This window comes from Sparus aurata, chromosome 3 (assembly GCF_900880675.1).
Source record: "Sparus aurata chromosome 3, fSpaAur1.1, whole genome shotgun sequence".
Taxonomy (NCBI): Eukaryota; Metazoa; Chordata; class Actinopteri; order Spariformes; family Sparidae; genus Sparus; species Sparus aurata.
The window spans coordinates 6,397,381-6,424,940 of NC_044189.1; the positions used below are offsets into that span (position 1 = coordinate 6,397,381).

At 42.3% G+C, this 27,560-nt stretch overlaps 1 protein-coding gene across 3 annotated transcripts; it reads left to right on the forward strand.

The window, feature by feature from the left end:
• Positions 1–277: 277 nt before the first annotated feature.
• On the forward strand, positions 278–27,373 carry atp1a3a (ATPase Na+/K+ transporting subunit alpha 3a). Of its 3 annotated transcripts, none has more exons than XM_030412058.1 (24): positions 278–410; positions 658–772; positions 13,393–13,506; positions 14,255–14,314; positions 14,522–14,725; positions 15,724–15,837; positions 16,121–16,255; positions 16,937–17,054; positions 17,627–17,715; positions 18,023–18,202; positions 19,654–19,852; positions 20,148–20,392; positions 20,535–20,727; positions 21,077–21,252; positions 21,549–21,685; positions 21,826–21,976; positions 22,098–22,266; positions 22,441–22,595; positions 23,386–23,509; positions 23,783–23,928; positions 24,110–24,240; positions 25,142–25,243; positions 25,438–25,529; positions 25,853–27,373. In XM_030412058.1, the coding sequence occupies exons 2-24, from the start codon at positions 767–769 to the stop codon at positions 25,879–25,881; spliced, it is 3,069 nt and encodes a 1,022-aa protein (XP_030267918.1). In that variant the 5' UTR covers positions 278–410; positions 658–766; the 3' UTR covers positions 25,882–27,373. The 3 variants fall into 3 exon arrangements, with proteins under 3 accessions (XP_030267918.1, XP_030267919.1, XP_030267920.1); XM_030412059.1 differs by having other exon boundaries at positions 391–506; XM_030412060.1 differs by lacking the exon at positions 278–410 and adding an exon at positions 504–528.
• Positions 27,374–27,560: the final 187 nt, after the last annotated feature.

Consider the following 27,560-nt stretch of genomic DNA (forward strand, 5'->3'; position numbering starts at 1 on the left):
TTAAGTTAATTGGGTTCATATTTTATTATTAGGCTATATCACTGATTCAACTAAACAAATGCCTGTCACTATAATCATAGTTTCATCAGTTTTGCTCTGTGACAAAATGAAAAATGATATATAACACCTGTATTTACAAACAGTATTCATCACCTGAAAGCTGATAGAATAAGTAATGTCAAACATTTAAAAATAATAATAATTAAAAAAAACAAAAAACTATGTCCTTTAATGTATAAAAGGAGCAACAGTCGTTTGGTCTTGTTCCACCCGCGGAGTGACAACCAGGGAACCCTAAGCGCTGCGGCAGCCTGAGCACAGCCGCGGAGGGAGACAGCATCCGAAGAAGACGCCTGCTCCGCGGGTCTACATTCCACCGGCATCATCCGCGCCGTACAGGGAGAACGTTGGTGAGTTCCACCAACGGCCGCGCATCGTTTTTACACTTTGTGTCCAAACAATAAGCCCGTTTGAGTTTCAGCTTAACGGGGTGAAGCTCTGTCGAAGTGTGTGATTAAACTTTACCTTGTCAGTTTACTTTACTTTATCGCTGTTCCTCTTTTTTTTTTTAAAAACTGATATTTTAGGATATTATGTTAGCTAGTCATTTCTTAGCTGTCAACTGAAGGGAGACATTTTTCTTCTTCTCTTTATCAGACAAGCGACCGTTTTCTGCCCCGCCTCCCCGCCTTAAAGTCAGCTACTCTGGTTGAGTCGAGCCTAAAAGCGGTTAATCTTCTGAGGAGACCCGACTGACTGCGCCACAATGGGGGTAAGAGACACATCTTCTGTGATTCACGTCTACGTTAGCTAAAGAATAAAATGTCGGTTGTGTTAAAGTTAGCTAGCCGGTCCGGTCTGGATGAGGTGACGGTTGACTGGTCGGTCAGTGTGTCCGTTCAGGAACAGGTTGAAGAGCACGGAGGCTCAGGCGTGATGTTAGAATGACATTGGACTCGGTGGGTGTGTGTGTGTGTGTGTGTGTGATGGGTCGGAACCAGCTGTGCCTGAACGTGACAAGCAGCTAAAACCGCATTGTTGCGTGAATTATCATCGTCAAATGAGACTTAATTGTTCTCAGTTTGATTGCTATAAAGCGACAGGTATCACATCAAATCAGCGGGCTGCGAATTAGATTACTAGCTCACAGTATTGGGGTATTTTAATGCCTGAACTCGGTGTCTTTTCTTGGGGAATATGCGACAGATTTGTGAGACAATCCGCCCAGACTCGGCCAGAACCAGTACCGGGTTGTTACGCGTTACAGTAACGATCCTCAGTTACTGTTTGAGTCCTTGTCGCCTTTTATTTTCAGCTCTCACTCAGAAAACAAACACGTTACTTTTGCTTTCATCCCTCATGAACACCACGATGAAGCTGATCGATCATATAAACGTTCCCCGCCTGTGAAATGTGATTAATTGTCCTCATCGGAGTATCTGTAATAGTTAGCGGTGCTGTTTCACCTTATATTTTAATCACTGATTGGAGAAATTGAACGTTTGGCATCCACGCCGTTTGTTTCCTGATCATCCACATCGATAATTCTATATTTTCTGAAGTGTATTGGCACAGTAACGCAAAGGAACGTAACGAGCAGATAGAGAATGGACCCATTGTGCCGAACAGCGTCATTATTTTAACCTAGAAATCAGCGATTGTCGAGGTTTTTGACATGCATTGGATGAGGAGTGGCAGAAAAGTCCCGCTGTTTCATTCACCGGTTCCAAAAAAAGCGAGATTACTCCGAGCAAACATCTGGCAGCGTGCAGCCGCTGGATCCCGCCGCAGACGATTGAGGAAATTCACAGCTCTTAACTACACGATTAGTCAGACTGCATAATGACACGGACGAGCCAGGTCTGAAATGAGATCGTTTGCGAGTGATATGCCGGTGAAACGCGCAATTACGCACGGTAATGTATAACCTGTTGGTGAAAACCGCAGCCCCAACTGCGGAGGTATCATGTCATTCCTCCGAATCTGACTGCAGTCACTCCTAAAGATCAATAGCATGGAGAGGACTGTGTGTTTTCTCAGTGTGTTTCAGCAGGAAATTCATAATATCCCTCAGAATTTGAGCCTGCAAAGGGGCAAACCCAGATTCACTGAGAGTGGGGGCTGGGAATCAAAACCATGACGGCTATGAATTTGTTTTTTTTTTTCTCCTCCTTTTCTTTCAACCATTTGGTGCATTTTCATTAAAACATTACATTATGCTTTTGCAGGTCATCTCGCTGTGTTGGTGCTTGGTTTGGGTAAAAGCAGCTTAGGTCTGGGTACTAAATGGGCACTGACAAGTACGTCAAAATGGTTCCTCAGTGTTGGTTAACCCCCTTCTCACCCTCCACCCCATAAATGTCTGTGGATATGTCTCAAAGGAGGTGCTTTCCACAAGTGTAGACACAGACAACACCCCCATTGTCTCATTTTACCCCAGCAGCCTCACTAAAACTCCCCTATTTGCTAGTTATAAAGGACATCCTGTTCCAGCCCATAAATTGAGGCACCATGATGTCATTCCTACTGGAAAATCCATCTTACATATCTGTAGTATTACTGTCTGGCTTTATCCAGTGTCTCTACTGAGCAGTGAGGTATTAAAACTTTGACCATTGCTTCTGCAGAAAGCTGCATTCTCACTTACAGCATTCATCAAGTTTAGTTGTGACTTGGAGCCTTTTAAACTATGCAAGCGTTTACAATAGGATAACTGTAGTTACATTTCCTCAGTGCCCATGGTGTCATGGTCCATCACTGCTGATGGGCAGTGGTTTCTCCTCTGTTCTACATCCGGGTTTGGGGGGTTGGGATGAGAGAGCATTCAGGCCGAGTCGTGTAAATCGTGCCGCTCTGTCAGGGTTTGTGATGATGTCCACTAGATCGCCGGAGGGGAACCCGCTCACAACTTTGACTACTGCGCCAAGAGAGGAGGCGAGTGGTGTGTGTGTGTTCAGGGGGGGGAGTGGAAACTCCCATGTTCAGGCTGTGATTTGCCATCGGGAGGGGTGGAGTGAGGGCAGAGGAGATTGGGGAGACCTCAGGAAGGTTCAGTTGACAAGGCAACTTGGGCCACTTGATCTGAGCCAATCAATAGTTTGGGGTTGATGTCACATGGGTCAACGATCGGGTTTGTGGGTGAGAGGATGAGGGCAGAGATGTAGCGAAGGTCAGCCTCACAGGGGGATCCTGTTTAGAGGAAAACTAACCAAGATCCCGTGATTGACACTGAATGATGGCGGTACAGAGAAGCTTGAGAGAGAGCCTTTGTGGTGAGTCACCTTGAGAAGTGTGAAAGGTGGAGGAATGCAGGAGGAGATGGTGCTCATGTGCAGCGATGACACAGAGGCAGGAACAATGGTGGAGCTGGAGGTGAAGAATGGAGAGATGAACACTGAGATACAGAAGGAGGAAAGGATGGATGGTTCTGGTGATGTACTATAATGCACTTGATGTGGAAGTTTCAGGAGAAGAACTAATCAACATGAAGGATGGATGGTGTGTAATGTGGTTGCGTGTGTGTGTAATAGGCAGGCGGCGCTCATAGGACTAATCTATTCTCATCCATGGTGTCTAAATCCACACATGACAGTGATACGATCTCTTCATTGTATCTTCTCAGTTTCAGTCCTGATTATAATTGTCTTTACTGCAGCTCATTAAAACCAGTGCACAGAATCACTCATGGAACAGTGTGGTGGAAAGAAGAAAACACATCTCACTAGATGCATTATTCATTCAAGCTTTTAATGTTACGTTTTAATTGTTAGCATTAGTTGAACCACATGTTGGTTTACTGGGTTGTTAGTTTAAGCTGTGCACATTTTGTGTGGTAAATTAATGAGCACCAGCGTTGGAAAAGTTGGCTTTCATTTTATTTAGTGAATAATGAAAATTGAATGTGTTGTTAAGTAATGATGATAGTTCTTAGCTGCTTCTTCATAGGTTGGTTAGAGAAATCTGTTTTTGACTGAAGATACACACAATTTTGAATAAAATCACTCTTTACACTAGTTAAAACAGCTGGATTGATTGTAATGTCAAGAATAGGGTTGGATTGTTTCTGTTTTCATATTGTCCAGCCGCAGATATTTGAGATCACTGATATGCAATCTGATTGCCAGGGGGCAGCAGGAGTTGGAAGGTGGAGGAAATAACGTCACAGCATGCCAGTGAAATGCCAGCAAGGACAGCTTAGTTTTAGTGTCAAGGCAAAATGTAACATCCTGTATTTGTGGATATTGAGGGTTTTACCCAAAGCTGAGCCTAAGGATTTTACTCAGCCTATCAGGATCTATTGAAAAGTCTTTGTGTCTGTGCTTGGTGCGACAAAATCACAACACATTTAACATTAACATTATTGTCTTATCTTTGTAATCACAATCAAAATTATTTGCAGAATGTTCACTACTCTTATGGAGCTCAGAGCAAAATTTTGGTGAGCAGAAGTTCTGAATGAAGTGTTTAGAATTCACTTGACACTTGTGCTGATTAACAGGGCTCAGCATGCGGCCATGCCGCTCCACTAGACACATTTAAATACACAGTGAGGCGCAGATTCTACAGTCAATTTTAAAAACATCTCAGTTCTGATATTTAGAATTGCTTTAATATCAGTGTTGTACTGATTGGTACCACAAGCAAGTCTGTACTGACTGGTCAGTTGATAATTGAGCTCCGGAGACTTGTAGATAAGTATCTTCTACTGCCCACTGACTTTAGAAAATGTATAAGAGAGCAAATGGCCTGTGGCATAACACTGTAAAGATTAAAACACTGAATCACCAGAGGTCCTTAAAGCCCCTCTTTAGCCTATGAATCTAATAAGCGTTATCTGGATACAGCATTGGAGGTAGAGCCCTGTTCATTCCTATGAAAGGTGCTCAGTGGCACATGAAGTCAAAATAGTTTGATCTTCTGCATAGCTTCCGTGTTGTGCACTGCAGACTTCCTCCGGGCGAGCGGCTAATCTCTGTTATAGTCCTCGGTTTGGCACACAGTTTTGCCACTGTGTCAAATTGGCTTCAAAGCCCGGCAATATCCTTCCTTTTTGGTGGTTAATGTTCTTTTTCAAACAAAAAAAGTGGATGCGGTTAAAGTTAGACATAATCAATGGCAACCAGATTGTCTCTCTAGCAAGATCAAAGTCATAGCATGGATAGTGATAGCATGGATGTAGCCAATAGCTGGCATTATGGGAAACCCTGCCTTTGCCTCTACGACTTCTAAAACTCTCCTCTCAATGCATCAGTGCAAGCTGATTTTGTATGACTTGCAGATTCGTCTATAGTCATAGGTCATTCTCCTATTTTACTTTAGTTTGAGCACAACATTTAGTAAAAAGATATTTGGCTAACAGTGTGGCTAATCATCATTGTCAGTGCAGTGTTTCCTCCAGGATTTTTTTCAGCTGCGGGGGCAGGCTCTCCGGGGAGCAGTGGTGGTGTAAACAAATGACACTTGACTGCAGATTTTACTTTTATGCCCAGCATAATCCCCCTTGTTATTGAATGGCTGGCATGGAAAAGTGCTTTTTAAAGGCTGAATGTAATAATAAGAAATAACAAAAATACAACAATAAAATAAAATAAAAAATAAAACAATAAATAATAATTTCTTGATGGGGCTGTAGAATCAGTGGCAAAGATTGCACCCAGGCTCAGAACAATGAATTTTTCTGGGTTTTGAGAAATATTTGAACAAGCTCATCTGAAAATGCAGTCAGCAGTTACATCATGGCGTGTATATATTCGCTTAATGCTATCAATTAGTTTACTCACGTTAGCGACACTGAGTTGAGTTGGCACCGGGCCCAATTAATTAAGCTACCGATATGTTACGTAACTTTAGCTGGCCATCAATATTTTGCAAATGTCTATTGAACTTATAAAATCTATTATAAGTTTTCTTAAGCTAATAAGTCTACCTTTTCTCCGGTGAGTCGTTGCCCTATTTTCAAGATAACACTCCTCTGACTCTCCGACCTGGTGCCTGGGTGCTTGACGTGATGTCACTTTCAAGGCCGCGCTCTCGCGAGGCGGGCCGCCACTCCTAAATGAATGTAGAGGAAACACTGCAGTATATGACTTGGAAAAATATGAAATATAGAAATTCCATGCACATGTGAATTGGACTGCCTTTATTGCTCTAGTGCTAAAATATGCAGCTTTGGAGACTGATATGCAGTTTTCAAGCACAAAGGCAATTTAAAGTGCAAGCGCATAGGAATGCATTAAGATAACATTTAAATCTATGCACGTATGAATAAAGCAGGTGCATGCATAGTAATCTTTTTGCTTTACGATTCTAGTGCTGGGACTGGTTTGAAGCTAAGCTTTATATGAATGGCATACTAACACTGTGGTTTTACAGAGTCAAGTCCACTTAGCCTACACAGCTACTCAACAGTCATTGTACTGTAGTTTTAACAGTTCACTATCACAACTCTAATGGAAGTTATTCCCTATTATGTTCTCTTGGTCACGGACTCCATTACATCATTCTTTCAGTTTGTCGATATTTCATCATTACTAACTCTCAGCCTCCTGGCCTTAATGGTTTCCATTTGTGAGAGTGTGTGTGAAACAGTGTGGATCCACGGGTTTTCCCAATGCCAGTGATTATGTTTGCTCTTCAGTTTATCACGCTTTTCCTGGAATGCACAGTGAGGTCATTTTGACATCACTTCCCGTTTGCAGGGTGACTTGGGTGTCAAGTGTAACGAGTAGTTTTCCATGCCTCCTGTAACAGCATTTTCCAGCAACTATATAGAAATGACAGGGCGGATTACAGAGTGGGAAAACACAGCACACTGAAGAGTATAGCCCTATTACATAACACACCTTCACATTAAGTGCATCATTAAAAAATTCCAATACCCCCCTCCATTCCCTCCACCACAACTGACTTCAATTATTTAGATGGCCCGGTGGATTGGATGTTGCTAGGAAACCTCAGATCCCTCATCTATCAACCCAGTTGAAGTGCACACTGTCAATCTGATTCTGTCAACAACTTCCATTTTCTGTCGCTCTGACGTGCTACACTGCAGAATGTAACTGTTAAATGGTGGGCAACAGCACACAATCATTAGTGTCACTGTTCACATATTTTACAGTCAAAAACAGATCAAACTGATGTATTATTCCACTGTGGCTTCTATCTACATAAGTTAAAACACAACCCACACAGTCTGCATCATAAGTGTGGCTCAGACGGTCTCGTCTCGATTAAACCTTGGTGCAGATGAGTAGATCAGCGTAAAGGAGAGCAGTGAAACAGATGGGCAGCCTGGAGGGAGGAGAATGTAAACAAAGTGGGAGGGTAAAGGGAGGGGTAGATAATGTGGGACCCCTGAGGGTGTAAGTGTGTGTGTGCTAGTCAGTCTGTCAGTATTTTCTAGGTCGGTCAGTCCAATGATCTGTATGATAATCAATTTCTTTTATGTGTGTGGTAACGATGATCCACTGTGGCACCACCAGAGCCACTTAACTGCCCCGGAGGCGGTGGCGAGATCTTCCATTTAAAGAATCTGAGCTAAAATTGTGACATTTTGCTCACTGGAACGTCATCAGATTTAGTTTAAAAATAGGTTAAATACCACACGCTGAGCATGGCTAAATACCAGATGATTCAGTGTCAGCTGGTGGATATTTCACCAAGGTCTTACAGTATGTAGTTGCTGTCAGAGTTTACATTTGCTTGGTTTTAGAATAATCATATGGGCAAATATGAGCACGGCAAACACGCAAAAATACGGCAGTGTGCTGCTGTCTTGTAAAATGACTGATACAATATAATGAACTGAATTTGAATTAAAGCAATCTCCATCCATTGTCTGTTACTGCTTTATCCCTTTTATGAGGACGCAGGGTTTTTGCTGGAGCCAATCCCAGCTGTCTCTGGGCGAGGGCAGGGTACTCCCTGGACAAGTCGCCAGCTCATCGCAGGGCCCTCACTGATGGCAGAGGCAGCCATGCAAGGTGCCAACTGCACATCAAGAGCAATTTGGAGTTCAGTATCTTGCTCAAGGACACTTTGACATGCATATCAGCCCAGCCCAGAGCTGGAATTTGAACCAGTGACCTTCCGATCACTAGCCAACCTGCTCTACCCGCTGAGCTACAGCCATAATTAGGCAGACTGTCACAGAGATACTGATCTTCATAATCGAAGCCCCTTTTTTCTGATTACAGCTCATTTCACACAATAACTGTTAGAATCACCATGACGTTCACTTTGAAATGAGCCAATTTGTTTCCTTAATGATTAAAATATGAGTTTTTGTAGTTCATTTTCAAGTCATTATTTGGCAATACCCAAACCAGCATGCACAGAAAGATGTTCGTGTTCAGTGTCTGAGATTTGACTAGTGATTTCAGCAGATTACAAAATGGCTCATCCATCTTTGCTCAGACCTGTGGTGCTCTGCGCCGCTGGTCAGGCTCGATACAGAATACCAGCTGATAGCGCAGGCTCCGAATGTTCAGCAATCTGCCCTGTAGCTCAGCACAAAACATCTGGAAGCCTCTGAGAACCTCATCAGGTTTCACAGCCTGTAACTAGACAGAGGACAGGCTGCATGTACTTGAGCAATGGTGGTCACATAAACAGGAAAATATCCTCTCTGTTAATTCTTTCTAATCATGAATGAAACTAAAAGCAATATACGTCAGTGTATTGCATATTTGGACCTAGTATTTTATGATATCCAATGGATGGGAAAGTGTAAACGACCGGTTCAATGAGCCAAAATGTCATATCTTGGCCTGAGAGTGTAGCATCCAGAGATTTTGACAATTTTCTTGCTCTTGGTTGGTTCAGTTATGTCCTTGAAATAGTATTTCTGTACAGTGGGAAGTAATGGGGGAATATATTGCTCTTGATATCTAGTTTTGGAGTTTTAAAATATTTATTTGTGAGTGTGACTTCTGTCCTTCTTGGGCACATAACTGTATTTTTTCAAGACAACCAACACAACAATGGATTGCACTGACAAAATATTTCCATCAGGCTTGCTTCCAGTTTCCATTAGTGAAAAAAAAGAAACAAAAACAAGTCTAACTGTAATAAAACAATGTGGGTGTTAACTGTGTTTGCCATTCTACAGTTCAGATGGAGGTGGCTTCTTTCTAGTGCCTCTGTGACTTCATACATTTGAAGATCGTGCAGCACTGAAGGGTCTGTTTACGTGCCTGAGTAGTCGGCCTTGTCGTCTCTGCAGCCATCATCCTGAATGGATGTGTGCACACAAGCGTGAGGGCAGAGGAGAGCAGAGGAGGAAGTGAAGTAGCAAATGTCTACAAAAGAAAAAGCTCCTCATGTCAGAGCAGTGCACATCTTTAAGCATCTTTGCATCTCAAGAGTTGGAGTTTTAAAAGAGAAACCAGGCTGATAGTTTGTAGCTAATGACTCATTTGGGTAAATTTAGACATTAAAGGAACTTGTTTTCTAATTGGGCTTGAAACACATGTATTAATAATTCCTTTTTTCATGCTTAGTCACACTGTCCTTGTTGTACTCATACACATGATGTTCTGTGTAGGATGTTTCCCAGGGTTAAATTCATACAGGATACGAACATTTAGTTCTTGATTCACCAGAAAGACTGATTCCTCTGTTGGCTCTTTTCTATGAAGTTAGCTGTGGCACAAGCTGGGAACAGAAGTTTCAGGTTCTGTACCAATTAATCTTTGATCGAAGAAGAATTGATTGTGTGCCTGATCATTTTCCTTGACTAGATCATTACCTGTGTGTTGATTTAAATACATTTAAATCTACTCAGTGCATTTATGCTAGAGAAATGCAGAATATGTTACGACATTGAAGATAAGTGAATGAGTAAGGATGAATGAGAGGCTGGGATTGAAAAGAAGGCGGGGGGGCGGGGGGGAAGAGGGAGAGTGATGGAGAGGGATTATAGTTGTTCACTGGGTTAATCTGCCAGTGTAGTAAACAGCAGTAATCTGATGGCCTGCTGGACGTGACTGCCTGGGGGACACTGCACCTCCTGACAGATGGCAACACACACAGACATAAACATACAGTTCATACAGATCACAGATAGACAGAAACACACAGGCATGGAAAAATGCTTATGTTTGCGATCAAGCAGAAAATGTGAACATGCACAGCTGCACAGAGAGGACAGAAGTATCAGTCACTGGTGGAGGCTGAAAAGCAGACGTGTAGAGAGACATTTCATACACATCAGGACTCTGTGATAAGTACATTTTCACTTTTTTGTTCTTTTTTAAACACAATTTTGGCTTCAAACAATTATTGAAAGGTAATAGCGCTAAAATTAGTTTTGTCCCCTTCCATTCTGTTTCACAATGATGCTCTCGTTCTGTCTCGCGTTATAAATCCAGTGCAGCCTTTTCCTTTACAGCGGTGAACTTTTCACCCTCCCCCCAAAAGCCCACACTCACGCTCAGCCAGGCTATGGCATGTTTAGCTCGGCTCACTGCAGTTAAGCCGTCATTTGTTAAAAAACAACAAAATATTTGTGAAACGTGGCAGGTTTATACACACAACCAGCAAAATGTACAAACCCCTTCAAAATTATTCTTTAGTATGTTATTTGATATTTTCTCTCTGAGTTATATTTTTATCTTATCTTTCATTCTCATTCATTCACACAACTCTGTACACTTGGCCGTCAGTGTCATTATCTTGGGGTTTCTACATGAAAACATGCATTTATCACAAAATGCTATCTGAAGGACATAACCCTCTTGTCCTTGAGGTCTGTTGGTCAGGAGCCAGCACAAACTGGCCCTGTTGGGCAGTAGCACTAGTGTTGGTGAAGTTCTGGCAGGAATTCCCTTTAGTCTTAGCAATTAATGACCAAAACAACTCTATTGCCAAAGAGATTTTACTCGTCCTGGATAAATTAGTTATGTGACAAGACACATGGTAAGGGACTTTTCTTAAGCGTGAAGCAGCATTTAGATCATTCTGGTACCTTAAAACTCGTGACACCCATAATAAATAATGAAAAAGAAAATGCATACTCAGATGAGGGTTAATTTCAAGCCAGAACCCAAATAAATCATTGAAAAATATGTTCCCACACTTTAAAGTATTAACGCACACAGAGAGGTAAAGAGGTAACGGGTAGCAAAACAAGTAGGTTCTCTGGCTGGCTTTCATTAACTCATCATCCTGCTAGCTTAACACCCAGTGAGGTGAAAAACCAGACAGTAGACAGCACAAAACAGCCATCAAATCAGTGTGAAACCTCTCAGCTTAGACTCATCCACATAAAAGCTTTCCTAAAATAAGTGGGCTCTCCTCTTTCATCATGCAGGATTACACAGAATATGAATGTCAATATGTTTTTAATCACAGCACATCTTCTCTCAATTGTATTAAGGTTGGATGGAAGTGCACATCAACATGTTAAGTCAAGTACATGTCTGGTAGACAGAAGTCACACATTTGGCTGTTTGAGAATGTCAGCTGAGTTTGTGTTTAGTCTCAAAGTGATATTTAAATTAGTAACTTAGATTTTCCCCAGCAGTTCATTCATTTGATAACCCAAACTTCACTTTGTTCATATTCATGTGTGGTCTAAACCCATTTAGTATGAAACAGCTTTGAAAACAACTTTGATGCTTCTACTGCTGCTTATAATATACCTAACACGGTATGGAAGCATTTTGCAAATGTAGGGTTTTCCTTAGTTCAACAAAGTTACAGAATATCATGAAATCCGGTGCGCTTGATAAACCCCTTCAGTAGGTAAAGAACAGTGATGGGCCTCAGCGTAACAGCAGTGGAAAATGTTGAGTGGTTGATAAAGCCCTATGTGACAAATATTAAATTGAAAACAACATGAGCACTCCACAGGATTTACAGATTTAAATCAGATTGACACATAGAAATGTACAGAGCCTGCCATGTTCCTGTTTCTGTGTCAGCCGAGCAGCTGTCTGACATTTTAATGCTTTACTAGAAAACCCTGAGGATGTTCATTGTGGACGCTGCATGCTGGGTAACAGGGTGATTTGATAAAAAACATACTAATCCCCCAGGAGTGTGTGAGCAAGCAAAGGCTACTGTACACACAAACACAACAATATGAGTACCTGAAGACATAATAGCATTATTTATAATGTAATGGGTTCTTTTGAGCCGCTTAGCTTCATCCTCACCCATCAGGTCTACATTTATGTATTTAATGTGATATTTCTAGATACTCCAGGCTTTGCAGTGTCACCTTTATTATTTTTTTCAATGTAGTACACTGCATGATGCACATTACAGTTACTGTCAGATTGTTTTCTGTCTGTCTACCTTCTGGCCCTTCTTGTTCCCTGGATCTTACTCTCACCTGACTTCTATAACTTTCCCTCCTCCTCTCAGACACAGTAGCAGTCGTGTCTGTAGTCTGAACGACAGCAGTCTAAATGGCGATGGTGAAAATTGCTGTTTAAATGGAGCTCTTGAGACAGGCCTGTGCTCTAATGATGCCAGGCCTAATCAGGAAGAATCGAGTTCCCCTTTAATCATCAGCATGACATCTAAAGTTGGAATATCATTTGTGTTATTAATCAGTGGTTAACCTAAGAAGAAGGTACTACAAGTAGGACAGTCAAGGCTTTATTTGGCTGACATTGCTTAGACTTTGTGCTCTCTCTTTCAGACAGTGATCACATTTAACAGAGCATCCATTGAAGTTTGGCTCTAAACTTTATTCACCATAGTTCAAGAACATATCCTATAATCAGAATGTTGTTCTGCTCACTATACCATCTATGGTTTTCAGTTAAAAATATTAGCATCCAAACTTTTAAACTATCCTCAGCTGATGAGGTTCAGGGTATTTAATTATTGTAAACTTCTTGTTTAATGCTTGATGTTCCACTGAACAGAAACCCTCAGCGCCGCTGTTTGTTAGCTGTTTCTTTAACTCAACACACTGCAGGACTCTGCTCACCGTCTGCTAACGGCTAAAAGCTAACTAGCGGTCCTCCTGCTGATTTAAACACCTTTTTGTTTTTCGCAAATAGCATCCTGGAAAAAAAACGGTGTGTCCCTGTAGCGAGTTTACTGCATCCTCTCATCTTTTTTGCATCATATTCTCTGTTTGTCTTGCGTTGAATAGACTACCAGTGACAATAACAGTATGAGAAGATGCGCTGTTGACAGTGCTTGGTTCAATATGTCATATCCTAAGTGATAGTTATGCAATCTCAAGTATACAAAAATCCCTTAGTCACAGAGAAGATCTCTGTTCATCCCAAACACGGGCAGCTGTAGTCTCGAGCAATGTGTTGTATTGCAGTGAGAATAAGGATAAGGGTCAGCTGTAAAGAAAGAAATAGAACTAATATTATAGTAATATGACAGGGCTGAACTCAGTGGTCTTGTCTTTCTGTGTTACAGTATGGACGGTCGGACAGCTACCGCGTGGCCACCACGCAGGACAAGGATGAGAAGGAGTCGCCCAAGAAAAAGGGAGGCAAGGATCTGGATGACCTGAAGAAGGAAGTTCCAATAGTAAGTACACTGTGGCTTACTACTTCCTCTGACCTCCCTGTATTTGTCATGAAAACGATATGTCTGTTCACCTACGTGGAGGACAAGATTGGTGGTACACAAGCACAAAATCTCATTTTACGACAAAGCTCAATCAGTCAGGCATAACAAAAGCCTTGAAGTCTCAGCTGAGTAGCGAAGAGTTCATGGATAGTGTATCCTGGCCTCACTCCAGCATTCAAAGAGCTACGATCCAACTGTAATCTAATCTCTCTGTTTGGAAAGGAGATAACAGAGAGTTGGTATTCCGTAGCAGCTGGTGCTACAGTGTGGTCTGAGGTAATATAGCACAGCAATTTAATCCTGTTGTGGGAGGATTTGCTCCAGTGTGAGGCAGGAAGCCAGACCCTCAGGATATCCCTTGTTTTGATACTACATGGGCTGGGTCAGATACACACATTGATTCCCAAAGAGTATTTAGAAATTATTAAAAATAATAACTGAACTTCTCTGAGGAACATTTGTGGAATATAAATACAAAATCAATTGTTTTTGTAAAAATATTTCCTACTTTGTATTCAGTTGTAAGATTCAGTTTGACAAATTATAAATAAATTTTTTGGAATGTACAACCTCCTAACATGACCACAGCACACTTGCCCTAAATTTCATATTCTTTGAAACATTATGCATTCTTTTAGGGTCATCATTAAATGCCAGGGTTTTTATTGATATGGTAACTTTTACTTTCTGTTCTGATTCACTGTAGACGGAACACAAAATGTCTGTTGAGGAGGTTTGCCGGAAATACAGCACTGATATCGTCCAGGTAAATTGATCATTTCACATTAGAAATCAAACTTTACACAATCAATTCAATTTGATATTGTTGTTCTAACTCTTTCTCTATCCTCATGTTTCCCTCTGTCCACCCTCCATCCTTCTGCACTTTCTTTCTTCTTGATTCCCTCTACTCATCCATCTTTTCTTTAACCCATCTTCCACCTTTTTTCTGCCTTCCCTCTTTCCCTTTCAGGGTCTGACCAATGCCAAGGCAGCAGAGTACCTGGCCAGGGACGGCCCCAACGCCCTGACTCCACCCCCCACCACTCCAGAATGGGTGAAATTCTGTCGCCAGCTGTTTGGTGGCTTCTCCATCCTGCTGTGGATCGGTGCTATCCTCTGCTTTCTGGCCTACGCCATCCAGGCTGCCACAGAGGACGAGCCCGCTGGGGATAACGTGAGTGGATGATGATAGGATGAGTTTTCCAACCATCTCAGTTTGTGTACTACCTGAGAAAGGCCAGATGTTAAAAAGCACCTGAGGGAGCGAGAATAGAGAGCGATGAGTGTGTGTGTGCTCCCTCTCCACTAGCAGATCACTCAGACAGCGTTTTGCTGAGTCATTAGTCCTTAGGGTCGTAGCTGTATCAGTGATAAAGGATGTGTCAGCTGTTTGTCCGAATCATGCCAGCCGACCCATCTTTAGTGTGACAGACACCATCCTGTTGACATCCATTTTGGGCACGCCACAGGGAGCGTGTGACTCCTGGCAGGGTAAGAATACAGCGTTCATGGGTCAGCACTGTTTGATGCTGGGTCAGAGCGCAGCGCTGAGCCGAGCACTGAGGCTAAACGGCGATGACACACTGCTTGAAAGGACAAAATACTTGGCTCAGACCACGGGGGAGGATTCAGGGTGAAACGAACACAGCGACAAGTCAGCATGAGTGACCAAGACTGTATCACACACCCAAAATATTAATTCACACACTGATAGCTGGTCGCAGTCTGGGCAGATGGTGCAGGACCTAGATGGGTCTGGCATGTGTGAAGATTTTGATCTTTTAACTGTGAATTATTAAAACATGAGACGATAGACAAGCTATCATAGTCATAAAACCACAAACACAGCAGGCAGCCTCTGTGTGACAGGGTCCACATCAAACCATATGCTGCTGTCAGCTATAGGATGAAACAAATAAAGGATAGGCTGAAAAAGCATTTGTGTTATTTGTATAAACAGAAGCCTTACCTCCCAGAAATAGCCTCTTTACCTCTTGAACCCTTCAATTTGATGTCAGAATGTCTTATTGATGATTTTTCAAGTTAGTCTCTCTGTCTGTGACTCCACTAGTCTATTCTTACCTGCCTTGTAATACATTTTTAGATAAAGGTGAAGTCTATCAATTAAGTTCTGCATTAAATCTAGTCTTTCTCTCTTTCCTCTCGCTGCAGTTGTATCTGGGTATCGTGCTGTCAGCTGTCGTCATCATCACCGGCTGCTTCTCCTACTTCCAGGAAGCTAAGAGCTCCAAGATCATGGAGTCCTTTAAGAACATGGTCCCTCAGGTACTGGACACTCAATAGTTTAACCAAGATATAGTGACGTAAGTTCTTTGTGATAGTTGTTACCTAGTTCATACCTGTGAAAAGTTAATTTAGTTAAACAAAAACATGATTTGCTTATTTCCCCAGTCTGTGATGTAGCTTTCAATTGCTTTTTTTTTAAGACTGATGTGCTGTTTCACCTCTTCTCCAACCTCTCTGTGAATATTTTAATAATTTACAGAGACTTAGTGTTGGCATCAAGCCTTCTCTCTCACTCTCTCACTCTCTCTCTCTCTGTTCCCAGCAAGCCCTGGTGATCCGTGAGGGAGAGAAGATGCAGATCAACGCTGAGCAGGTGGTGGCAGGAGACCTGGTGGAGGTGAAAGGAGGAGACAGGATCCCCGCTGATCTTCGCATCATCTCCTCCCACGGCTGCAAGGTGCGCTACAGGCACAGATGCACAAATACAAACCAAAGAGAGAAAAACAACTTATTCTGTAGTGCTGCCCTTGAGTGAAGCTTTATTAATAATTTATGTTAAAGTAATATATTTTAATGCACGTAACTTTTCACCTTTGAGGTCTCTCATTTTCAGTAGCCAACTGTAAAACTGCATCACCACAGAAGCCAGTAAAGGTTTACGTAATAGTGGAAAATGTGATTCTAAGCTTCTTCATAAGCAGTCAGATCCTGTCAACCCTGTTTTAAATCCACCTGATGTGTTGATTTATCCATTATTTACTAAATAATCACAGCACCTTCATAATTTCACTATAAGCTGTTATTTATAATTCTTTCTAAAACAGCTGTGTAAGTGATTGCTGTCCAAGTCCTGTTTTCTCCAAATGGTGCAGACAACCTATCTCAACCTCAAATCTACACAGATATAAATTAAATGTAACACAAACCTCTGCTCAGCAACACAAACACTCATTAGAATAACATCAAGCATTAACAGAGAGCATCAAAGACAGAAAAGACACACAGTCTGTGTCTGTACGTGGTTTTGACATTCTCGTGAAGGCACTTAACCCATCTCTCCTGTATCTTCCTCTGGCTCTTTGTCTCTCTCTGCCTCTCTCACATGCTTACTAAATGTTTTTTTTCCCTCTCTGTCCAGGTTGACAATTCATCTCTGACCGGTGAATCAGAGCCTCAGACCAGGTCACCTGACTGTACCCATGACAACCCCCTGGAAACCCGTAACATCGCCTTCTTCTCCACCAACTGTGTCGAGGGTAAGATCACCATCACGTCATCATCACAGTCATCTTCATCGCTTGTCAGTTGTGCAAATCCCACACCGTCAGCCGCCCTCCATCTTGTATAAACATTCTTATATGTGTGTGTGTGTTCATTCGTACGGATGCATGCGTATGTTTATTGTTCTGGATCAGTGGTCAGATAGACCTGTAAACAGAGACGCTACACGTGAGTGGTCTCCATAGGCCACAGTCAAAGTGTTCTGTCTGACGTCATCATGACCCCGTTTCACCTCATACCTGCTATGTTCCAGTTCAGTTTGTCATATTACTGGTCGGCTATGGAACTCCCACTGTGCTCCTCACAGTGGTAGAAGAGATAAAGAATAATGTATGGCGCCCCTATGTGGACACATTGTTACATTGCATTAAGTTTGCACTATTCTTCTAGGCATCATTCATCTTTCAAGTCTGTCCATCCAATTATCATCACTCACAGGCTACATGTGTGCTTCTTGATGTGTTTCTTCTCTTTTTTTATTTTGTCTGCAGCTGATAAAGAAATGTATGATTTTACAGAACCTGCTTCCTCTCCTTTCGTTCCTTAGGAACAGCTCGTGGCATCGTTGTGTGCACTGGTGATCGCACAGTGATGGGCCGCATTGCCACTCTGACCTCAGGCCTGGAGACTGGCAAGGTATCATATTCTTTATTTACAGTATCTGACAGTGGTCTGTTGTGTCATTCACAAGCCACATGATAGACGTTGCTTAATGTGACCATTCAGTTATTTAGTTGCTCATGCATACTTTAAGTGTAAGCATAGAAACCACAGTTTATGATGATGTTTACTATATTTTGTGAGCATTCAGAGTCGTCAGCTGCTAGACAAAAGAGATTTCATGTGCTGAGACTTCAGTAAAGAGTCATAGTTTCTTAGTTTCACCAAGCCCTCTAGAGAGAATCAGCATCTTCAATCAATTAAAACTTCTTCTGCTCTTCAGACACCCATCGCTAAGGAGATCGAGCACTTCATCCACATCATCACAGGCGTGGCCGTCTTCCTCGGCGTGACCTTCTTCATCCTGTCCATCATCCTGGGTTACAGCTGGCTGGAGGCCGTCATCTTCCTCATTGGTATCATTGTCGCCAATGTGCCAGAGGGACTGCTGGCCACAGTCACGGTGAGTAGGCAGAGAAATGAGATGCTGTGTATGTGTGGGTGTGAGATTATTAGTTGGGGAGAAGGTAGGTTTATTTGTTGTTTGATTTGTGTTTTTTAATCTGTGACAGGGAAAATGATGTTAGTATTTCTAGTGAGTGTGTGTGTTTACAAGGTTGTTGTCCAGTTGTATGATTCCTTCTTTTCAAGTTGTTGTTCTTGTGTGTTTCTTCTTACAGTCCTGTGTGTTTTGTTTCTTCCTCATTGTTTTACGCAGACTTGGGTCAAACAGTATTTCTTTATATTTCCTATATTAGAGGAATCTTAGAAGTTATTTTATTATTCTATTTCACAATGAAGTTACCTCCTTTTGTTTTTGTTTTTTTTTCGTAGTAAAATAAAGTATTGCCAAAGGAACCGAGGAACACTTCCCAACTCACAATGAATAACATTAAAACTAATAGAGAACTAAGGCTCTGCCTGTTTGTTGAAGACACTGTAATGTAGGTTTTAGTGATTAAGATAATAAAGTTGCATTATTGAATATGCTACAGGTAGTGCTAACAGTAAATCAGCCTTTCGAGCAGTTTGTAGTTTCACCCATGTCTGATTGTGTGCACAGTGTTGTAGCTGATGGTGTCTTGATGTGTCGGCTTCCTGTGTCTCTGTTCTTGTGTTTTTCAGTGTCTTGTTGTGATGTAGCTGCTGTATGTCTGTGTGCATCTCTGTCTGTGTCTCCACGTTAACATTCTCTGTATGTCAGTATGTTTTCTGTGGTGACAGTGGTGTATTGTCACTGTTTGTATATCTCTTTCCATTTCTCTCTTCTTTCTCCCAGGCTCTCTCTCTCTCTCTCCATCATCCTCTTTGTATGTCTCTCTCTCTCCTCCAGGCCAGTCGCGGTGCTGTCTACAATGACAACGGCTAGCTAATGTAATGATATTAGGCTAAGAATTGAATTCGGCCTCCTCTGCTTGGCCTTTGCTCGTTCTGTTCGGCCCATGGGTCTTGCCATAGTTGGCATGATTACATAATGCACCGCTGCTCTGCTTCATTGCTTCACTCGTTCACGCATCATTTTCTCTCCATTGCCGTTTGCGCTGTGTTTTTATTTCTTCAGGTTTTTGATTTTAGTGCATTTTGCTGTAGAGACACATGTTAGTGAGCAGGAGAAACATCTCCAGGTGTCGGGGCGGGTTGGTCTTTGGGTGTGGTTAATTGTTTCAGGTACAGTATGGCACTGACGTGTCTGCTCATTGGCAAAAGTTAGTTTAACACCTGGAGATCTTCACCTGTTATTTTAAATAGTTTATCATACAGGTACTAATGTGTTTCTCTTTCTCCTTTTGTTTGTTTTTATTCTCTCCTTCATCAACGAATCCTTTCCTCTTGTCTTTCCTTCTCTCGTTGCTGCTATGTTCTTTCTGCCATTCCTCCCTTTCCTTCTTTGCCTTTGTCCCTCCTGGCTCTCAGGTGTGTCTGACACTGACTGCTAAGCGAATGGCTCGTAAGAACTGCCTGGTAAAGAACTTGGAGGCTGTGGAAACGCTGGGCTCCACCTCCACCATCTGCTCTGACAAGACGGGCACCCTGACCCAGAACAGGATGACCGTCGCTCACATGTGGTTCGACAACCAGATCCACGAGGCCGACACCACCGAGGACCAGTCTGGTGAGATTTTTCCCTCTCTTCTCTCCTGAATGCATCAAAACAGCCTTCAGATTATTTATGTTATTGTGACCATACATTCTCTGTGGTACATTCTCTTGCAATCCCTGTTCAGTTACAGTTAATGATGATTTAAAACTACAGACTAGAAAATCTTATGGGATGTTTTCAGGCTGGTATTTTAAGTTTATTCCTTAAATGCATCTTGACAGTTTCTGGAACAGAAAGTACAAATTTTGGCAAGCAGCAATTTTTACTGCGACACCTGGAAATAACCGTTCTTTTGATCATCCTCCAGGTTCTTCCTTCGACAAAAGCTCCACAACATGGGTGTCTTTGGCACGCATCGCTGCTCTCTGCAACCGTGCTGTGTTCAAGGCTGGTCAGGATTCTTTGCCCATCCTGAAGCGTGACGTCGCCGGGGACGCCTCTGAGTCCGCCCTACTTAAGTGTATCGAGCTGTCCTGTGGCTCCGTCAAAGCCATGAGGGAAAAGAACAAGAAGGTGGCCGAGATTCCCTTTAACTCCACCAACAAGTACCAGGTGTGTCCCCTTTACTTATTTATGCAACTAAAAAATAATTCATATGATCTATACGGATTTGTAGTAGATGGGCTAAAACATGCAAAAACACTCCATACTCTTGAATTATTCTAATACTGACATTAAAATATGTTCCCATTAGCTCTCAATTCACGAAGGTGAAGATGAAAGTGACAGCCGCTACCTGCTGGTGATGAAGGGAGCCCCAGAGAGGATCCTTGAGCGCTGCTCCACCATCATGGTGCAGGGCAAGGAGCAGCCCATGGACGATGAGATGAAAGAGGCTTTCCAGAACGCCTATCTGGAACTGGGAGGCCTGGGAGAGAGAGTACTGGGTAAGAAGAACAGTGTAGTTTAATTAAAGGTCTTCATTTGGAATATAGAGTCGATACATTGATCAGCGAAAAATTGATGGATAACTTTTTTGATAATCATTTATTTGTCTTAGTCATCTTTCAAGCAAATATGTCAAACATTTTCTTCTTAATGTCAGGATTTGCTCCCTTTGTTGTCATTTGAGTTTTTAGGTTTTGGACGGTTTCTTGGACAAAAAAAGCAATTTCTCAAAATCTTCCAATATTTTAACTGTTAATCGATCCTGAAATGAATCCTGAAATTTGGTGTATTTGCTGAAATATTGGATAGTACACTTCATTCACTCTATTTCATCTCTTCTTCCTCCAGGTTTCTGCCACCTTTTCATGTCAGAGGAGAAGTATCCCAAAGGTTTTGCCTTTGACACAGATGACGTAAACTTCCAGACAGACAACCTCTGCTTCGTAGGCCTCATGTCTATGATTGACCCTCCCCGTGCTGCCGTGCCCGACGCCGTGGGCAAATGCCGCTCTGCTGGCATCAAGGTGGGCTCCTTTCAAAGCTGGCATTTAAAGGGCTGAAAAAGCAGATCATAGCACCCACCTGGATGTGACTGCTGTGTGTGACTGTCACGCACACAGAACATTTTTATGGAATGTTTTAGGAGTAGTTAGAATTATTTTCTTTTTCTCTTTTCTTCTTCTTCTCCTATTCTTCTTTCACATCCTCTCTCCGCTTCCTTTCATTCTTCGTCTTCTCATCCTATCCTACCTGTTTTGCCTCTTTTTTTCTTTTCTTCCACCTTCTACCTCCTCATCGTCTCCCTCGTCCTATATTTCAGGTTATTATGGTGACTGGTGACCATCCAATCACAGCCAAGGCCATTGCCAAGGGTGTGGGCATCATCTCCGAGGGCAACGAGACAGTGGAAGACATCGCTGCACGCCTCAACATCCCCGTCAGCCAGGTGAACCCCAGGTAAGACAGAACATGTGTTCACAGGTCACAGCACGGCAGGATAGAAGTGAGACTTTAACCATAGTAGATGCTCCATTTAGCTTTCACAATTTGGTATTCAGAAGTCTTCAAGAGCGTTTTGTTTTATCCGCGTTGTTTAGGGATGCGAAGGCCTGCGTGATCCACGGTACAGATCTGAAAGACCTCAGTCAGGATCAGATGGACGACATTCTGAGGAACCACACAGAGATCGTCTTTGCCAGAACTTCCCCACAGCAGAAACTTATCATTGTAGAGGGTTGCCAGAGACAGGTACAGCTGCAGTACATAAACACACATGCATATACATGTACGCAGTTAAATGGAAACATGCCTGTAATGAGAAGATGTACGGAATGGAAACCTCCAACTCTGTATCCTCTTTTTCTGTCAGGGCGCCATCGTGGCTGTGACAGGTGATGGTGTGAATGACTCTCCCGCCCTGAAGAAGGCTGACATTGGTGTTGCCATGGGAATATCTGGCTCAGACGTGTCCAAACAAGCCGCCGACATGATCCTGCTGGATGACAACTTTGCCTCCATTGTCACAGGAGTAGAGGAAGGTGAGGGATAAGTTTGAAAGATCGATGGGTTTGAGGGATGGAAAGGGTCACTGTTTCTTATACTCTCTGTGTGTTTTCTGAATTTAAGACAGTGTTGACTCAGCATCCCTGCTTATTGGGGTTTAACATGTTCGGCATCCTGTATTTATTTATACACCACCTTCATCCCTACAGGCCGTCTGATCTTTGACAACCTGAAGAAGTCCATTGCATACACTCTGACCAGCAACATCCCAGAGATCACCCCCTTCCTGTTCTTCATCTTGGTCAACATCCCACTGCCTCTGGGCACCATCACCATCCTCTGCATCGACCTGGGAACTGACATGGTAAGAAATACACAAACATTCACACATAACCACACAGTGACTCACATACTGATCCATCACTGCAGCTCGAATGTGTTCATGTCCAGTCAGGTAATAAGCTGCTGTGTGAAGCCACTTGTCCAATCAGAGGTGGCCACACACATTAGGCGCATTCACAAGAGGCCCACATAAATGTACTATTCTGTGAATCCAGGCAGGAGGAAATAGCTTTCTCCTATTTCATACAAGTTGCACTTTGTTCTATTACCATTTTCATGTGACACAATTGGTCTTGCATTGCTTGAAGTGTCTGTGTTTGCAGACGTAATGTGAACAGGAAGAATTAAACCTGGGAATAATTAGAATATTTTATGCTGAACACAACTTGTGGATCATTTCATGAAATAGAACCAGTGTTACTAAACCCAATTTAGTATTTAATTTGCAAATGTTAAAGGGAATAGTGGAAGGATGCATTCACTGAAAAGGTAAGGAAAAGGTCTAAACTGTATTTTTCACAGAATAAAAACACATGTATTTTAAAAGTCTCAGTTGACACGTTATTTATCACATTTATTTCATGGCACCTCTATCATTTTACATGATGAATGAAAAGTATGTTCACACAAATAACACTAGGTGGCAGTGTGAGATCAGTCCAGATCTTCTAATGTTTGGAAAGTGCAGCATGTTGAATTGAACCAAAGCAAATTATACCATAAATAAATGCTTTCACTGAATAAAAAGCATGCTGCAGATACGTGAAACCACCATTACAACAACGTCTCTGTGTTTCTCTCTCCTCTGTCAGGTACCAGCCATCTCTCTTGCCTATGAAGCAGCAGAGAGCGACATCATGAAGCGCCAGCCCAGGAACCCTCTGAGGGACAAACTGGTCAACGAGAGACTCATTAGCATCGCCTATGGACAGATCGGTAGGTGCATTTTGACGTTATTCAACATCCAGTACGAATTTTAAACAGGGTGTAGAATTTTATCACCAGTAAATCACTTGCCACAAAACTTGTTCTCTTTATAAATCTCTGCCTTACTTTGGTCAATTACAACATCTCTACTCTGTTTTTGTCAGTCTATTCCATTTTCTACGGAATATCATCACATAATATTCAGTGATTATTATGGGGTTTACAGGTTTTTACTTTGTGCAGTAACTCTAATCAATGAGTGATTAAACTCTCTGTCTGCAGGTATGATCCAAGCTCTTGGCGGGTTCTTCGCCTATTTTGTCATCATGGCTGAAAATGGTTTTCTGCCGTCGGTGCTCGTCGGCATCCGGCTCAACTGGGACGATCGCTCCACAAACGACCTGGAGGACAGCTACGGGCAGCAATGGGTACGAGTGACCTGACACAGTTTCAGTACTCTATTTGACTAACCTGATTTCTCGTTCTCCCTCGTGTGTCCTGATATTACACCAGGTCACTCACACGACGCTCCCAAAATATTTAATTCACAATTACCTTCATTCACAAGTCATACATTGTGTTCCTGTTTCTTCCTCTGTCTCTGTACAGACCTATGAGCAGCGCAAGATTGTTGAATTCACATGCCACACAGCCTTCTTCGTCAGTATTGTGGTGGTGCAGTGGGCAGATGTCATCATCTGTAAGACCAGACGCAACTCTGTGTTCCAGCAGGGCATGAGGTAAGTCACAGCTTACATCAGTGTCTTCATTTGAAGAAGGCATTAGCTAATGTTTTACATGTCGTACATCAGCTCACCTTATTTTGTAAGACATAAAAACATCCTGTAGTATTCTCATTATTCTTATAGCCTAAAGTATCCAGTATCCCCTACAACTTGAGTCCGTTTGTACTCGTGTGATTGCACTTTAAATACATACTAAACATTGTGAAAATATGTAGATAGAATATAAATTAAGTTATGATAATGATTATGATAATGCAACATACAGTAGATCTCACTTTCAGAGGTCATTTTTTGTTTGACAAAGTACTTTTACTCCGATATGATAAGTATGTTTTGCTGATAATACTTCTGTTATTTTACTTAAGTAAGATTTTGAATGAAAGACTTCTACTTCTGTGTTCCAGACAATTTAAGTGAATCAAAAAATACTTGGCTCTATCTTTCTTCTAAAGGAACATGTAGACATTGTTGTATTAGTACTTTTATGTTAGTGAAGGATTTGAATACTTCTTTAATCCATTACAGTCCATTACACAAGTGTTTTCTCTGAAGGACAGGGTGAGTTAAATAAACAGGTGTGAGTGTTACATTTGTCAGTGAAATCTCAGAAAGGGAAAACAACTTGAGAATTGTGGCGGCGACGAGACATTACTTTGGTTGATGCAGTTTCTCTCAGCTGCCACTAGATGCTACTCTGTTCTGCAGGCAACATTAATAGTCCAGACACACAAACCCAGATACTGGTGCTGCTTCAGCTGTCCTCAAATTCTGCTTGCAGAAAATCAACTGTAAAGCCACTTTATGATCCACTCCCCTTTTTATTTGTATCTGTTAATTTTCCTATTCTGTGTGTCCTCTAACTAACCCTCTTCTGTCTGCATTCACTCCCTGGCAGGAATAAGATTTTGATCTTTGGCCTCTTTGAGGAAACAGCTTTGGCTGCCTTCCTGTCCTACTGCCCTGGCATGGACGTGGCACTACGAATGTACCCGCTCAAGTGAGTCAAACCAGCATCGTCGCAGTACCTTTATATGCATTCCTCCATGTTTAACTTCTTGGGCAATGAATAATGTTTGTATGGCTACTATCAGGAAGGATAATTAGTTCTGAAAGTGTGTGTTCTTCATTACTGTTTCCCAGTTTTGAGCTGAGCTGTTCTCACTCTCAATCATTCCCTCCGTTGTCTCTCAGGCCCAGTTGGTGGTTCTGTGCATTCCCATACAGTTTCCTCATCTTTGTTTACGATGAGATTCGAAAAGTCATCCTTCGTCGGAGCCCAGGAGGTAAGATAACACTTACATACACACTCTAATACACACATAACGTACACATGTACTGTCTCAGCTGCACGGTAGATTCAGTATTTGTTTGAAACTGCAGCCTGGTACAGAAAGACTAATACTACACTTGTTTTAATGACAAGAAGAAGAGATAACAGATGCAGTTTAAAATCATTACATTAGTCATCATGTTATAGCACACTACTGTTTAGTTTTAAATCCTGTTTTGCTCTGATGTCCGTCACTAAATGAAATCGTTTGACTGGTAACGCTTCTCTTTTTCTTTTTCTTGTTTCCCTCTTTCTCTCTCCTCTCTATCTCTGCAGGCTGGGTGGAAAAAGAGACATACTATTAAATTATCAAAGCATCATTTCCTTCTCACCCCGTCCTCCCCCCACATCCCTCCTTCTCTGTCTCCCTCTCTCTTGCTCTTTCCTTCCTGCCCTTCATCCATCCCTCCTCTCCTGTCCACATACTCAAACTGTGCAAGATGTTAACTTCGCTCCATACTGCCGTCCTCGTCCCTAAAGAAACAAAACAAAATCAAACGCCAAGACGACGAGAGGACCATCAACAGAGGAGGAGAGGATGGGTTCGTCCCGTCCTCTCCGTCCCTCTGTCCTCCTTTTTTTCTATCCAAAGTCTTTACAGCACTAGTCTGCCAGTAACACTGTTGTGCCGATGCTTAATACTTCACTCTTCATACGTGTGCTCAAACTACACCACCGTGTAGTCGTGAATTAAGGGTGTAACCACAAGAAAAAAGACAAAAACCTGACTGTTCCACTGCGATCACCTTTGCCAAGCAGAACAACATGGCAGCTCCCGTCTAGACTCCGAAACTGGCGATCTGAGCGCGAGGGTGGCGTCAGTTTTTTGTTTGTTTTTGCAGAGAAAAGCCACCCAGATCCAGCTCTTTAATCACTGCCATTTCCTGCTATTGCCCTACTTCAACTTCTGCCCCTCCTTACCTTCTTTTTCTCTCTTTCTATTTACTCACTGCCAATCTTCTACTGCCGTACCCTCTCCCTCCTCCTCCTCCTCCTCCTCCTCCTCCTCTTTCTCCTCAATAAAGAATCAATCTCAGCATAAAACTTAGACAGTCACTCACTCCTGCCCTCATCAGGGTGGAAAAAAAAGGTTCCCTCCTCCTCCTCCTTTCCTTCCTCTCTGTCTCCCTCTCTCCCCCTCCCCCCCCCTCCTCCTCCTCCTCCTCCTCCTCCCCAGGTGTTATTTTCTGCTTGTGTTGTTGTTGTTTTCTAATAGAAGACTGGGTGTTTTTTAAAAAACAAAATTGTTCGTAAAAGTTTTCTGTTTTTCTTTTTTTAAGTGGGTCCGAGAGCTGCTTGTTTTCATTCAGACATGACAAAGCACACTGTCTCCTCCCCTTCCTTCTCTCCTCTCTCTCGCTCCTCCCCTACCTGCCTCCCCCTCTCCTCACCCTGCCTGTCTATCTGTCACTGTTTGTCTGTTTGTGAACACCGTGCTAAAACCCTGCGTCCTCGTAAAACCTCCACCTACTCTCACGACCTTCCCCCTCGACCTGCCCGCGAACCTTCCCTCCCTCCCCTCAACCCCACCCGTCCTCACCCCTGTTAAAAGAAGAATTACAATCTTTCTGTGTCCTCGGAAAAAGAGATTTCTCTCCAATTTCATTATTTAAATCAGTGGAAACACGGAATAAGGCACTGTACCTTAACTTGCGAAACAGCAGCAAAAAAAAAAAAAAAAAAAAAGAGGAAATGAAATAAAACGAGAAGGATCTCTCTTTTTTCAGCTTGGTCTCAAGTTTGTTTTTGTGTGGAGTTTTGTCAGAAAATGGAAATAAATGCTGTGACCAACTCTTATGTATGGCAGTAGTGTCAAGACATCTGTTTTCTACAATAAAAGTTTCACAATACCAGAGGAAAAGTTACCACGTCACATGTCCAGACATAAGCTCTATTGGCACAGGACTGTTATTACCAGGGGACGTCATCGGATTTAGAACTGAGAGCCCCATGTCTGTAATGTAAGGTTGTTTTAATTACATGT

Bases quoted from the DNA above. Each gene is read 5' to 3' on its own strand.
- atp1a3a (XM_030412058.1), top strand. The intron at 23,929-24,109 runs GTACGAGTGACC...GTCTCTGTACAG, and splicing joins ACAGCTACGGGCAGCAATGG to ACCTATGAGCAGCGCAAGAT. The intron at 24,241-25,141 runs GTAAGTCACAGC...ACTCCCTGGCAG, and splicing joins GTGTTCCAGCAGGGCATGAG to GAATAAGATTTTGATCTTTG.